General features: G+C 35.4%; 1 protein-coding gene across 16 annotated transcripts in view; it reads left to right on the top strand.

Annotated features, from left to right (window-relative positions):
- ZMYND8 (zinc finger MYND-type containing 8) overlaps positions 1-15050 on the top strand; it is a 112943-nt gene that overhangs the window by 73144 nt on the left and 24749 nt on the right. For 13 of the 16 annotated variants that reach the window (XM_019539579.1, XM_019539578.1, XM_019539587.1 and 10 more), the window contains 7 exons: positions 748-840; positions 1696-1783; positions 2462-2517; positions 3980-4057; positions 5192-5307; positions 6548-7029; positions 12240-12380. In XM_019539579.1, the coding sequence (XP_019395124.1) occupies positions 748-840; positions 1696-1783; positions 2462-2517; positions 3980-4057; positions 5192-5307; positions 6548-7029; positions 12240-12380 (1054 nt within the window). The remainder of the gene's footprint in view (positions 1-747; positions 841-1695; positions 1784-2461; positions 2518-3979; positions 4058-5191; positions 5308-6547; positions 7030-12239; positions 12381-15050) is intronic. The other 3 variants (XM_019539591.1, XM_019539593.1, XM_019539592.1) reach the window with 1 other exon arrangement.

Here is a 15050-nt window from a genome sequence, read left to right on the forward strand (position 1 = left end):
TAACGGTCACAAGCTGGCAGAGGGTAAATTCAGATTAGACATCAGGAGGTGCTACTTCACGGTCAGGACGGCTAGGATCTGGAACCAACTTCCAAGGGAAGTCTCCTACTCTGGGAGTCTTTAAGACAAGGCTTGACAATCACCTTGCTGGGGTCGTTTGATCCGAGTAATCTTTCCTGCCATGGCAGAGGGTCGAACTTGATGATCTGCTCAGGTCCCTTCCGACCCTACTAACTATGAAACTTTGAAACTTCCTGGTTGTTCTTCATAATGCTAGCCTGATGTTGGTATTTAAAGTGGATCAGTTCTGCTTTTCTAAGTTTTTTTTGCTATCCCAGTTAACTATTACTGTCTTAGTTAAGGAGTGGTATTTCACTTGCGCTAAGAAAGAATTTAACTTTATGTGTTGTATACTGTACATAACAGTGCATCAAAATATAAACCCTTTGCTTTTAATTCATCACTATTTGAAAAATCATAACTTGTGTGAACTGTGTCTCCAGTTGCTTAAAAAATATCCAAGCTCATGACTGTTGAACAGAATACTCAGTGAAGTGATTCTATTAAGTTCTTTCTGTTATGTTGTAGCTTTTTTCCTCTTTATCAAGCTTTATTATTATTACCCCCAAAGAAGGACTTTTGTTGTCTCTGTTGGAAGTAGGATTTAGGATAAGAATTGCTAATGCTGAATTGGTGAAGCTGTTCCATAGTGATGAGTTGTGTGCTTGGTTTTTTTTTCTTTAACAGACAGAGCCATTTCAAAAGCCGGTTTCACTGGATCAACACCCAGATTATGCAGAATATATCTTTCATCCAATGGACCTTTGTACATTAGAAAAGGTTGGTTTGTAGAAAGGGCAAAAACTATATTGGGTTTAATTGCTTAAGTTGGATTGTCTTAATTGTTAAGCATTTTTTAAAAAACTGTATTAGTACTGATTTTTGTTACTGATACTTCTATCTAAGATCATTTAACTGGCAGATGAGTCTTCCTGCCTTTATCAGGACATGGGCTCACTTTTTGGGGACATATACGGGTATTGATTCTGCAAATGTGCCTGGGCCTTGTTTGGTTGCAGTGGAAAAAGAAGTTGGTTGAAGAATTAGTTATGGTACATACATTTTCTGCCCTATCATAAACTAGAGTTTTAATTTATGCCATAGGGTAAGGTGGTGCCTCGTGGTGATATTACCATTCTTCACTAGCTTTGTGGTATCCAAGTTCTTCCCTCAACATAGGGAGTTGTCTAGCAAAAATCTTCCTGCTTTTAAGTTCAGTGTGTACAATGGATAGACTCATGAATGCACCCTATTTTTCTCTTACAAATTCTGTAACTTTTAAAACCTCTGTCTCTATCTTGGTGTATTAAGCTAGAAATTGCCAGTACTGCAGAATGAAAATAGGCGAGTAGAGAAAATCATGGACTGAATTTTCTGCATAGAAATATTAAATAGCCTATAAACACCATAATAGGGAATTAGCCACTTTTTAATTTGAAAGAAAATGATTTAACACTGCCTATGCCATGTTATTTTAATAACTTGGATAATAAATTTACTTTTGGAGATTTTTATAACATGAATATATTGAATGTTCTGATTCTGACAACAGTTGGGTGGTTGATTTGGAAAAGCGACTTTCACTGGGAAGTTTTATCTGCTTTATGATGTTATCCCAATGTTTTTGTTTTGCAGAATGTTAAAAAAAAAATGTATGGTTGCACTGAAGCATTTTTGGCTGATGCCAAATGGATTTTGCACAATTGCATTATTTACAATGGGGGTAAGTAATAAGCTTTTACTTATTTCTTGAAAAATGAAACTGAAAAAATCTATAGCACCGAAGCAGTTTCTCGATTCAAAGCTGGTAAAAGCTGAAAATATATTTTTGGTAACTAGTGAACAAAGAAGTGTAGAGTGGTTTGAGAATGTGATAGTAGAAGCAAGTATTACCTGTTCTGATGCTCTCTTACCACATTCTAAAAACAGTTTCAGCATCAAAGGTGAGACCTGAGTCATTCAGTGTAGGGCTTTATAAAAGTTATAAATGAGGAAATATTATACTCTGTGCTTCTCTTGGAAGAAGTACTTCCGCACTGCAGTTTCCACTGCCTTTTGAACAGTTTCTGTAAGTGATGAAACAGAGAGAATTCCAGACTGAAACCTGACTCCAAAGGGAGCATCATATAATTGTCCCAATACAAACTAATCTAAGGAAGGGCCTTGAAAACCTTTCACATAGCCATTCCCATGGCATGCTTGAGTTTAAGGAAGAAATGGCAGCTTATTGTTTTCACAAGCACCATGTATATATGTTTCTAAAATGTCTTTTTAAATGTTCTTTCTTTTGAAAAGGATCTCATTTACCTGAACAATGAACTGTTTCAGAGAAAAATGTAAATTTTAATTTAATTTTAGCACAATTATTTTGAATAATCCTCTTTCTGTCTCATTCCTTTAGGAAATCACAAATTGACACAAACAGCAAAAGTTATAATCAAAATCTGTGAGCATGAGGTATGTGTGAAATTCCACTTAACTTAATTTTTTGTTTCTGGGTGTGCTGACACGAGAACAATTACTGCACAGAACATTTACTGTGTAGTAACTGAAAATTACTGCATGGTACAGGTATGCTTCTACACGTGCACACCTGTACTGCGCAGTAACTATAGCAACTTACACCAACTTGGGCCTACATTTGATACCTGCATCATCAAATTTATACCTGGTCAGTTACTGTGCTTTATCGACTACATATGTAGATGCCGGCCTAAAAAACGCTTACTGTGCAGTACGTGCATGTGTAGACGCGCCCTCTTTCAATGAAAATATTTTTGAAAATGTCATAATATGTAAAAGTTGTAAATGTTTTTCTTTAATTGAAATTTGTTTTAAACTCTCTGGAATCTTTCTTGCACTTAAAGATATTCTCTCAGAGTCTTTGTAATTAATGCAAGAGCAGTGTTCAAATTTCTTACATTACGACACCTGCTATATAAAAGTCAGTCTCTATTGGCTTTGTGTGATCACGAATATGGATTTTGGATAATAGGTATTAAAATAGGAGGACTTTGGTTCCTATAATAAACTCGTATTCTAAATGAACGTTTAGAAAAGAATACAGAGGCCAAAATTTTCAGAGTTATGCTTACATTAATATGATTTAGTTACCAAGGTTGCCTGTGAAGTCATAGTAACTAGATGCGTAGTAGTTAAATGATTCCAATTAGTCACTTCTGTTCTAGGCCATAATTTCAGTGTTGCAAATTGTCTGTGAACTTTTTTTTGTCTCTCTGTCTCTCTCAACTAGGGTTTTTTACACCCCTGCGTCAGCAATGTCTTGAATTCAGTTATAGAAGCCTTGAAAACTTGTTAATTCACTATAGTATAAATTAGAAGCATATAATAACTTATAATTCTTTTAAAATTATATATTTAAAATATATTTTGATTATGCATTAAATATCATATCTTAAATGCTGATTTTCTTCCTTTAATTGAAATGATCATTCTGTCATTAAAATGCCTGATGGGATGAAGCACAATATGAAGAGTAATGCACAATATGAATATATATTTTTAAACTGCATCTGTAACGGGTAGAGACATTTCATTCTATCTAACAAGTCACCTTCTCATAGTTTTAATTTAAGAAGAAATACATGGAGCTTAATCACACTAAACAGAGCTTAATAACATACACAAGTCTGTCTCGACTAATATTTTATCATAATTCTGCAGTGTATTTTATGTGCAGTTCACATGTGAGATATTCTGTTGTCTTCAGCCAGACATGGAAAAGAGGGTAGCTGCTCTTCAAAGCCATGTTGCAATGACTTGACAAAAAGTACAATTCTGTGGCTGCACATGTTCCTTCTGATAATACCAGGATCTTAGGCAGACAAAAAAAAACGTTTCTAAATTGTATTTTAGATTGTGTTGAACCTTGCAATTGCTATTCATTTTTTCTTTGCAGATGAATGAAATTGAAGTGTGTCCAGAATGTTACTTAGCTGCTTGCCAAAAAAGAGAAAACTGGTTTTGTGAGCCTTGTGTAAGTCAAAGAGTTAATACTTCCTTGAAAGAAGAAACATTTGTATTAATTGTCTCTGAATATCTTTTTCCTTTTACAGCTCTTGTTTTATAATTCTCTGGGTAGTGAGCAAGTGACTTACAGCAAGGGGAACAGCTATAGTTGATTGTGGTTGTAGTGGACCTGGAAATTCTAAAGCTGAGATGTTTTGTATGGAGTGCCAGACAAACTTTTCAGCTCTAGGAAACGAGTCCCGAAGTTAGATTTTGCGAAGCATGTCATAAAATTTATCAGAGATGCTTGGTTGTCAGACTGTGCTCTTATTTTAAAATGATATGTACAGTATGAAATATGTGGTTACATAGGTTGCCAACATCCAACTGTCAACCTCTTCCCTCAAAGATATGATCCTGGCTTCTGGGTTATTTGTGTTTGTATGTGGTATTCGAAGGCAGGATAAGAATTATAAAATATAAATGTTCATTTCTCCACATGTGGGCTTAGAAATCTGAGTTTAGTTTATAAATATATTCTATTAATAACTTGTCTGCCTTATGCTGATATTATCTTTAATATTATACAAGAGAAATAGAGACCAGGACCTCAAGCAGAAAAGTATAGAATGAGAGACCTATTCCCCTATCTTGGCATCAGTGCAAGTGAGAGAGTTTGCAGAATGAGAGGTCCATATTAGGCTGAATAAAACAAACACAGTATGGGGAAAAGAATGAGAAGGGTATCAGAAAATCTAGTTTTGAATGTATGTAATCAAAGGGATAGTGCTACTAAAAATTATTGTAATCTACATTATTTTGATAGGTTTACTATAGCTTCTTGTAAATGCATTACATTTGGTTAACATTTAAGTTCCCAGACTCTTTTAAATTACTTTTTCCTTATTCAGTCTAAAAGCTGTTTTCATTGTTGGCATGTGCCTACATCTGTAAGTTACAATTCATAGAATAATGGTTAACTCATGAAAATAATCTTTTAATAAGTTTTTCTGCACTTTGCTTTTATTTGAAAAGTGCCCTGTACTCATTGGGTTATTGCAATCTAAATAATACATACCATCCAAAATTGCGCAATCAGAAATTTAAAAATAATATTTTGCTTGTAATATTTTCTCACTGTGTGCTGTGCATCTTCCTCTAGAGCAATCCACATCCTTTGGTCTGGGCTAAACTCAAAGGCTTTCCATTCTGGCCTGCTAAAGCACTGAGGGATAAAGATGGGCAAGTTGATGCCCGTTTCTTTGGCCAACATGACAGGTGGGAATTCAGCCTCAAGATGACTGAATGGGCTGCATTTAAAGTGTTGTAATTCTGCACTCTAAGAACTTCATACTATCCAGCCTATGAACGTTTCACTCTTAAGAGACTCTGTATGTATGTGTGTGTATCACGTAGCTTGTATATATGTTACAGTTCTTTTATGAAGTCTGTAGAGTGTAAGATCTGTCTTTGCTAGAGTAGCATAATACACATTCTCATAGATGCTTCTTTGTACCAACCAAACTCCATCCTATAGTACTAAGTTTAACTGTCTCATGCTTCTGTTAAAATAAGCATTTTATCACATCTTAAAATGATTTTTCCTTCAGATATAAATCCTAAATTCTTAAGATCAGAGCCTTTTAAAAAAATAGAGGTACTTGTTAAATGATTGTACCTATTCTTTGGCCATTGTATGATAGATATATCATTTTGTCTGAAATAGCAAAGTATAGATTCCAGAATCCTTAATTAAAATGCCAGTTTTACTCTGAAGGGAGTATAGTACATACATTTTTCTAGGCTTGTCAGTGATCTGCTTGGTGAAGGAAGCAGTTATGGCTAGCAGTGGGTATAGAATTGAAAGATTTGAAAATGTGAATCTATTGGGCTATATGAGGATATGCTGTAATTCTTTGAGTGTAAAGAAGTCAGTCCTGGAATTTTATGGTCTTCAGTGGGTATAGAGTTGAACAACCATATGGAACCAATCAAAAAATATCTCTTCAAACATTGTTGCTGAGTTTGTGCTACTAGTGCTACATCATTCCATTACTTTTGGGGTAATGCAGTGTAAAAATACAGTTCCACATTTTAAAGAATGTGCGTGCCACTACCACCAGAAGGTTATTTTTAAGAACTGTTTGACAGGCTTTTCTACTTTGCTACTAACCCCAACATTACTGTACTCAAAGCTTGTTGTTTAGGGGATCTTTTACAGTTAGATGGAATTTTTAACTAAGAATGTCATCTAATTTGCAGCCAATGTCACCAGATTCATTTCTCAGCCAAAAGAAATCAGTTAGTAAAAATCTAAAATGTATGTTTTCTATTCACCAATAGTAATTACTTTAAAGAGAAAGGAGGCATGCCCGATCATTTTTTAAATATGGTATACGTTTTGGGGGGACGCTATGATAAAGTAAATTATTTTGTCTTAAAAATTACCCATGTCAAATCTACAGCATGAAATTTAATTATGTATCTTTCTCTTTTCATTATATTGTTTTGTATTTAGGGCCTGGGTTCCAATAAATAATTGCTACCTCATGTCTAAAGAAATTCCTTTTTCTGTGAAAAAGACTAAAAGCATCTTCAACAGTGCAATGCAAGAGATGGAGGTTTATGTTGATAACATTCGTAGAAAATTTGGAGTATTTAATTACGCACCTTTCCGGACACCATATACTCCCAATAATCAATACCAAATGTTGTTAGACCCTGCAAACCCAGCTGCTGGAACTGCAAAGACAGATAAGCAAGAGAAAATCAAACTAAACTTTGACATGACAGCATCACCCAAGATTCTAATGAGCAAACCTATGCTGAGCAGTAGCACTGGTCGAAGAATTTCCTTGACAGACATGCCACGGTCACCAATGAGTACAAACTCATCAGTTCACACTGGATCTGATGTTGAACAGGATGCAGAGAAAAAAGCAAGCTCCAGCCACTTTAGTGCAAGTGAAGAGTCCATGGACTTTATTGACAAGAGTACAGGTAAGAACTGGAGAATTAGCAGTTCTGTACTTGGAATGGTTTTATTAAATACAATAATGATGAGCTTTCTGTATAGTCAGTTTGCAAAGAAGGTATAGCAGCAGGCAACAGTTCATTTTTTTGTGGTCAGCAGGCCAAAGAAATTTTACAAATTGGCCAGGAAAATTTAGTTTAAATAGCAAGAATATTTTATAATTGTCATGGTGGGAGTTGATGCCAAACAGCTTCTTGTTACTGGAGATACTCAGGAGAGACTTGACAGTCATTCTTAGGAGAGCTTTAACAATAAGGGGTGTGAATCAGAATGAGCCTGATTGGTCAGCATGTTACTTCATTGAAGTCAGTAAAGTTACAGGAACATGAAGTCCCACGGTGCTTGGAGAATTGTACTTGGTAAGAAGAAAGATGGCAGAGTAGTTCCAAGGATGCAGCCAGCAGTTAGCAGGAATAAATTATATTCACAGCTCTTCCATGTACTTTCTGTCACCTCAGGTAGATCAATTAACATTTTTTAGGCTGTAAATATTTCATCTATAAAATAGAGATGATTGCATCTTCCTGTGGTGAGGATTGATTAGTGAATGCAAATAGTTTTGATTCTTGGACAATATGTTGCTCAGTCATAGTTTTTAGCTAAAAATTCTCTTCACCCATCTTTGTCTTTTTCCCCCCCACTTATGAATCGTTATACTAATAGCTTCAAGGTAAATATTTTTCTAGCCCTGTCTGAAAATGGGTAGGGTAGAATTCTTTGCAGGTTTCTGGTTCCTTATCCCGCTTGGATGAAAGCAGTTGTATGGGACCACTGAGGAGCTACAAGTGGTAGGAGCAGCAGTGACATTTGAAATAAAACTGCAGAATCAGCTGAGTGGCTTAACCTTCATTTTGCAACCCACTACAAATTAAATGGGTTGCAAGCCACCTATTTAAGAAAAAACTGGATTCTACTGGTTTATGAAATATTTTCAAATGTGATTTTTTTTTAGAAGTTGGTTAACACTTTTTTTTTTCATTTTGGTACTATCAACTTAACATACCAGAGCAATCTTCAGCAAAAATAGCAGCTGCAGCCATTGGCTAAGATTTTCAAAATGACTGGGTGTTCTAGTTGCTACCATTATGATTTTTCAACTTGAAGTACCTTGGGAGAGCTTGATTTTTTCAGAATTCCTTTTTCCTATAGTTTCAGTAGTGATAAAACCACAGATTTCAAATAGGAATATATAGTATCAAAAATATTCTGTCCTGCTGTGGTATTTCTGAATTTCTTTCAAAAGAGGAATTGTTCTTCAATTTTTTCATAGTCATGAAATGAGTGAAAACTCAGAGTTGACAATTTTGCAAGGTATGTAATGAGAGGTGCCTTGAGTCTAAAAAGGAGGAGAACAACTGTTTTGGGGAGAAGGGATGCTGATAGCAGAGCTAGTGCTTAGTACTTGGAAGAGTGTATTCATTGCTTTGTGAATTGCTGCCTTTCTGAATCCCAGGTATATAAAAAATTGTAATATGTATATTTTTGTATGTTTTATTTTTATGCTATGTTTATGCTCTAAATTTAAAAATAGAACCCTAAACTTTGTTCTACAGCAGATTTAGGAAGTTCAGTTCTTGAGAAGTATTTCTCTTTGTAAATAAACATGTTTGTATTTGAAAATAACATTTTTAAATGAGAAATATTTTGGACCCTCTTGCTATTTATAGATGAGACAGAATGGTTTTGATGGGAGTATGTTGGGCATTTTATTTGCATGAGAGATGCAAATAAATGGAGATCCAGTGCCAGAGATAACTCTCAACTTACTTTAATATTTTTAGCAGAAACTTTGAACATAACATTTGCTAGTTAAATGTTTCACTGGTATCTTGCGCATTGTCAAAGCATTTGGAAGCATAGACAAAAGAGCACCTTTTTCAGTTGCGAGGCTTGCATAACTTTAGAGATTAAATTGGTTTTATGTACATGCTGGTTACAGTTGTTAGACATTTGGAGGCTAAATGTCAGGCAACAGAAATTAGCTCTGGTATATCAGAAAATGAGAGAAATATGAGGTTTGCAAGGTGTTTCTTGAAGCTACAACCTCAGTGTCTGTCTGCCACATGGCAAAGTATATTGTTTTTAGGAAATGTTGGCCTCATTCTCCTCTCAGGTCCAGTGATGCAGATTCTCAAGAACTTCTTAAGTTTCTGTGGATTTTCCTCCTAACTTATATTGCTGAGTGTTCCTGGGGCTGCTGTTCCTTTTTAGTGTGGTGGTTTGTTTTTGCTCTGAATCCGAAGGCCAGCCAGTCACAAGGTCATATGCAACATACCTGAAAAATAATACATTACTGCAATAATGGGTATTTAGGTTACCATTCCTTTGGCAATATTAACATTTGTGTGGTGCATTTAGGGTGACACCAGAGTATGGATCAAAAACAGGTGGTTGACGATATGGCGGTATGCCAAAAACACATCTTTTGAGATAACTCCAGGGTTATTTTAGAATCATGGCGTTGTTTCTTGATAGCTTTTTTTACTCCTGGATAGGGATTTCCGTAGATAGCAAATGGGAAAGTTACTATGTTGTGAGTGGTTCAGATGAGGAGACACTTTTTACATTGTCGTATTTTATAGAACTGATGTCAATTTATTGTTCTTGTCAGTTTATCTATTTCCTATTGGCCCTTCATCAACTGGAATTTACTTTTCATGAATGGAAAATGGGGGAAAATGCAAAACTGTGATTCTTTGTTGTAACCGTGTCAATTTTCCTCTGAAAACTATGCATGAAAAACCAAGGAGAAGGCTTGGAAAATCTAGCTGTCTACACAAAACAGCTGGACCAGTGGTGTTTGTTCTTAACAGAATCTAAGATGTAATTTTAAAAATCTAACCCCTTTATAGTCTCAAAAATAACATTCTCATTACAGATTGATGCCATGTAGTTTTTCTAAATGTTTAGATAGGCATCTTCATTACCTTTGCCTTAACAGATCTTATTGTTAGGGTTTAATATATTGTGGGAAGAATTTCATCATTTCTACTCTTCTACTTCCTTTTAGGAAGCTGAGGACAGCCTTAGAGATGGTTGTAGTAGCTAAACAATGGAAAAGAGAACCAAAGAATTGCTCTGTAGAAATTGCTAGGATGCATTAAATCAGCTGTCCATTTCATGAAGTCCCTGACTGGGACTACAACTTGGAGAAATGGTTAAAAAAAAAAATCCGGACTGGACAATTTTGTAAAAACTTATGCACTAGGGAGGCTTATTCACGGTCCCTATAAATTAGTGTTTGGTTTAAGCACCAAATTAATGTTTGGTTTAAGTCCCTATAGGTTTAATACATTTTTATTCTTTTTTGCTAAGTTGGCATGAGAATGTTAAGTTTTACCTGTGGTGCCACCTGAGATGAGAAGAATGGATTTCTGCTTGACATCTGACCATTTAGGAAACCCCACTGCTTCCCAACCAGTATATTTGAGTGTCAGCATTGATTACAAAGCCAAGTCTTGGTATAGAAGATAAATAACCAATTCCCTATCTCATGTGTGAGAGTGATAACAAGGTAGTCAAAATAAATTTTAATGATGTGAAATTAATGGATCTGTCAATAGGGAAAATATGCCGGTATGACTAGTTCTCTTATGGTGTTGTTGTCATTTAGCATAACTGAAACACAAAGAAACTTTTAGGCTTACATAGGTTCTTTGAGCTTCTTGTACAGTCCCCAGGGCAGATTTCTGCAATTTAGTTAGCTTGGCACACTTATACCTGATATACCATTATACATGATAGTTCAACGAGGAGTTGCTAAAATCTTGTTTCGAAATGCTTCATTTCAGTATTTAATTTCTAGTTCTTGGGACAAGCCTAGAGATCATAGCAGAGTTGCTTTATCAGCTATGGAGAGAGAAACACAGGCAAACAGCTTCTTTACTTTTACTGATGAAAAGTAATTCTGGAATTACTCTTTTCCCATGCTCTACTGATCCATCATTGCAAGGCCTACTGCATCATTAACTTACTCTGTACCCTGTGTCTTTTCTTTTGGCATGACTGTTTCCCCTCCTCCTTTCTCCCCTCCTGTTATTAACGTCTGTAATATTTAACTTTTGCTTAAACTTTGTTGTTGCCTCATTTTAAAAATGCTTATGTTTGTAGTAATATTATTAATATTTTTCTTAGGCAGAGTTTTGTTGACAACTTGCATGCCCTTATCCAGACTTTGTTCTCTGCCACATATATTGAAATATGAAATGTGCATGTTCTTTAATGCTCCTACATCATAAATAATTGTAAACGAACATTACAGTACCTGAACATAGATGAAGGATACCTTATTGAGTGGCTCTCATTGACAATACTGAGTCTTCTGGCTTTTGTTCAAGAAATGTTTCCTATCCTAAATTATCTATTTGCCCTCCAAATTGGTAGTTTTTGAAAAATTAATTCATAGATAGAGGCTGTAGATAGGTGTAACACTATACCATCTTGAGGGGCAGGGGAGGGAGCTTACTTTTCAGGAGCATGGGTCAGCTGAGCTGGTGTAACTGCATCATCTGTCTGTTCCTCTGTTTAGTATATGTAGGGCTAAACTGATGAATGAAATGGGTTTAAAACCACTTCAGTAACTGATGAAATGGTAATGTGAGTTCAATATGACCTACAATAAACTAGTCCCATCTCTCCAGATTAAAGCTTCTTAAAGAATAGGATTCAGCTTTCCTGAGGTGTATACAAGGTATTTTGCTACCTTGTATTTGATAGGATTAGACACTGATCTACTACTGCTGTGATTTTTATTAATTGTCTTTTACTGATCAGTTAGTGTACCTTGTTCCTGCTTTGATATAAAGAAAAGTGATGTCAGTTTGTCAGGAACTTAATAACATCTAAAATGTACTGAATTTTGATATTTGAAACCCCTGATAATTTATGCTTACATAAATTATGGTTGTTGGAGATAAAATAATTATTTGGTTTAACCAAACTGATTCATAACTAAATTCAAAACTAAATGATTTTTCTTAGGGTTTCTTATTTAATAGACAAAAATGGAAGGGCTGTTGTAGTGTTAATATGTGTAACTTGCACTTGAAGCTATTAAAAAAACTCTTCTCTCTGCTTCTATTGATGCTAGTTGAAAAGAAAAGCTGTTTCACCACCCCTTGCTTTATACTGATTCTATTTATTTTTAAATCTGTCTATCAATTCTGCACTTTTTCAGCTTCTCCGGCACCAACAAGGACAGGCCAAGCAGGGAGCGTATCAGGCAGCCCAAAACCTTTCTCTCCTCAAGCCTCAACACCTATTGCTGCTAAGCAAGAAAGAACTTCCACTCCGGGAAGCATTCTGAATCTTAACCTTGGTTAGTTCTAACCTTTGAAAGTCTAATACTATTATATAAGTAACAATAGCATGGATGTGAAATAATATAAGCAAAGCGCATGAATATGGATTTAAATGCAAAGTCCTGAAGTACATGTTAACTATTGTTTCATCTTTGAAATGGTTCCCTCTTACTTGTGAAGCTGGAAATGAAAAGTATATTTTAAAACCTTCTGACTTATTGATGATGGGCAATAATAAAGTTTTGATGTTTAGTTGGATTCTATGAAGAAAATGAGACTTGGTTGCTAGTGCAGATGCTAGAAGGTTTAGCTTCTCTTTTGTATCGTTAGAGTTGTTTATTGCAATTGCAGCATATTTCAGCGTAATAGGCAACTGACTTAAATTGTTTCTGCCATTGAGAGACAGCCTGTGTAGTAAGGTGACATGATTAGAGGGATTGTTGTTAAAATACTAAAAACTGATTATCTTTATGAGGTGAAGTAACATTTTTTTGTGAAACTTAACTGAAAGCCATGTTAAGAACCAGGAAGGAAGGAAGTTGAAGATTTGATGTGGTACTTTCTGAAGGCCTTTTTAACATAGTTAGTTGAAGCTTTTCATCTTGAACTCCATTTACCTGTTCATATTTTAGGCAGATAGCCTTCTGCTGAATAGATTGCTTTGTCAAGATGAAAATGGTCAATGGACTTTGTGATTTCATTAACTGTGTGAGATATAGCTTGAGCTCCATTGTGAAAGTATAGACTCCAGCAGAGCAATAGGGAGTCTCCTTGAAAGTTGAAAGAACACCAGAGCACCTTGTCATGGTTCTGTGTTTCTGGACACTACCTTCTTCAACTTTTTTCAGAAGAAATCTGTTTAAGATTAGTCAATGACAGTTGCTCTGAGGCTAACTGAAGCTGTATACACGAAGATGGAGAACATTGAGCCAAAACCCTACATTTACTGTCTCAGAACAAAGATTTTTATAAACTAAATGAGAACTGTTCTTAACAGATTGTGTCTAAAGCTGAAAAGGTAGAAGTTGGATACATGGAACATAAGAAGGAAGTTGTGTCTTTGGATGAGTAAAAGAATAACTAGATGCCAGTTTCCAGATTATCTCTGAAGTCAACTTTCTGAGATGGGATTACCAGAAAGCTTGGAAAATTTTGATTTAAAGCACCTGTTGAAAAATTTTCAGGGGCCGTTTCTGTCTTTTTTTCAGGTCTGTTGCATTCCCTTAATCCTTGGCCACCAATAGCATTGAGCTAAGACAAACAGGAAAACAATTTCCAGTAATATTTTTTTGGTACAAAAATGTGTTGATGAAAGAGACCTAATTCTTGTGGCTTTTGTTTCATATGTTGTGATTGAAAGGACTCTTGAGTGAAAAGTATATCCTTTCTCGTCTTTGGCTGGAGAGACATTCTTGCCATCATTAAAAACACTGATTGCCTATGGGTAAAATGAATGCATTGAATGTTAGTAGTTAGTTTTCTTTTACATATTTAAGACTGGATTTTCAAGTTTGTCACCCAGTTTCTCCCACTGAGAATGATGGAAGCTGTTGTACATTGAGCTCTTTTGCTCAGTATTGTGTACTGAGCTCCTCTTTGCTTCAAATTAAGCTGATTCCTTTTAAAATCCCCCCCTTTGGTGATAGAGTTATAGTTGGTTACTGTCCCCTTTATGAAAACCTTCTTTGCACATTGAAAGATTATTTGTCAGATCCATCCTGAGTCATCTCTTTTTTAGACTATAAAAAATCCAGTCCTTTCAACCTTTTCTCATGGGTCTTTCATGCACCATATATCATTCTTATTACTCTGCCATGGACTCTACAGTTCTGTCCGTAGCTTTCTTGAAATGCTGTGCCCAAAACTAGACATGGTACTCCAGCCAAATGCTCAGCAGTAATGAGGAGAGGAGAGGAGGATTTACCCCTGGTATCTAAAATGTTGTATTTCTATTAAAATATCCCAAATGAAATTTATTTTTTTATATAACAGAATCATACTGTTGACTTCTTTAGTTTGTGATCAGCTATAACTTCCAGAATCCTTTTATGAATTTCATTTTCTTGATTTTAGACCATCTCTTCAGTTTGTTGTTGTTATTTATAAATACAACTTTGTCCTCCACAGTGCTTGCAATACCTTGTACCTTAGTATTACTCTCAGATTTTGTAAAAGTATTCTCTGGTCCATCATCCAGTTCACTAATTAAAATATTGAATGTAACCAGGCCTAGGAAACACTACACAGACAACCCACTTTAGATGCCCTCCAAATTTTGACAACCATTAATAACCATTCCTTGAGAGTGATTTTTCAATCATTTGTGCACCCAGGATAGTGGTGATTCCATCTAAACTATAATCTCCTAGCTTGCTTATAAGAATGTGACTTGGAGCAGGAACAGAAGCTTTACTAAAGTCCAGATATCACACCTGCTGCTTTCCCATTATTCAGTAGGTCAGTTATCCTGTCAGGCTAGGTTTGCCATGATTTGTCACTGTATAGGAATCATTTAATTGAATGACTTGTACATTTTATGGACAAGCATTAAGTTGCTTAATTTCTGCTCCTTCTTGCTCCGTTGTAGTATTAGGCATAGTATTAGCACCAGAGCAGCACGTGCTTTTGTATACATTGTGTGTTTGTGTGTGTACTATATATAGAATTATATTCTATATAATTTGCTG

The sequence above is a fragment of the Crocodylus porosus genome, unplaced genomic scaffold (assembly GCF_001723895.1).
Source record: "Crocodylus porosus isolate Cpor-Errol unplaced genomic scaffold, CroPor_comp1, whole genome shotgun sequence".
NCBI classification, from domain to species: Eukaryota; Metazoa; Chordata; order Crocodylia; family Crocodylidae; genus Crocodylus; species Crocodylus porosus.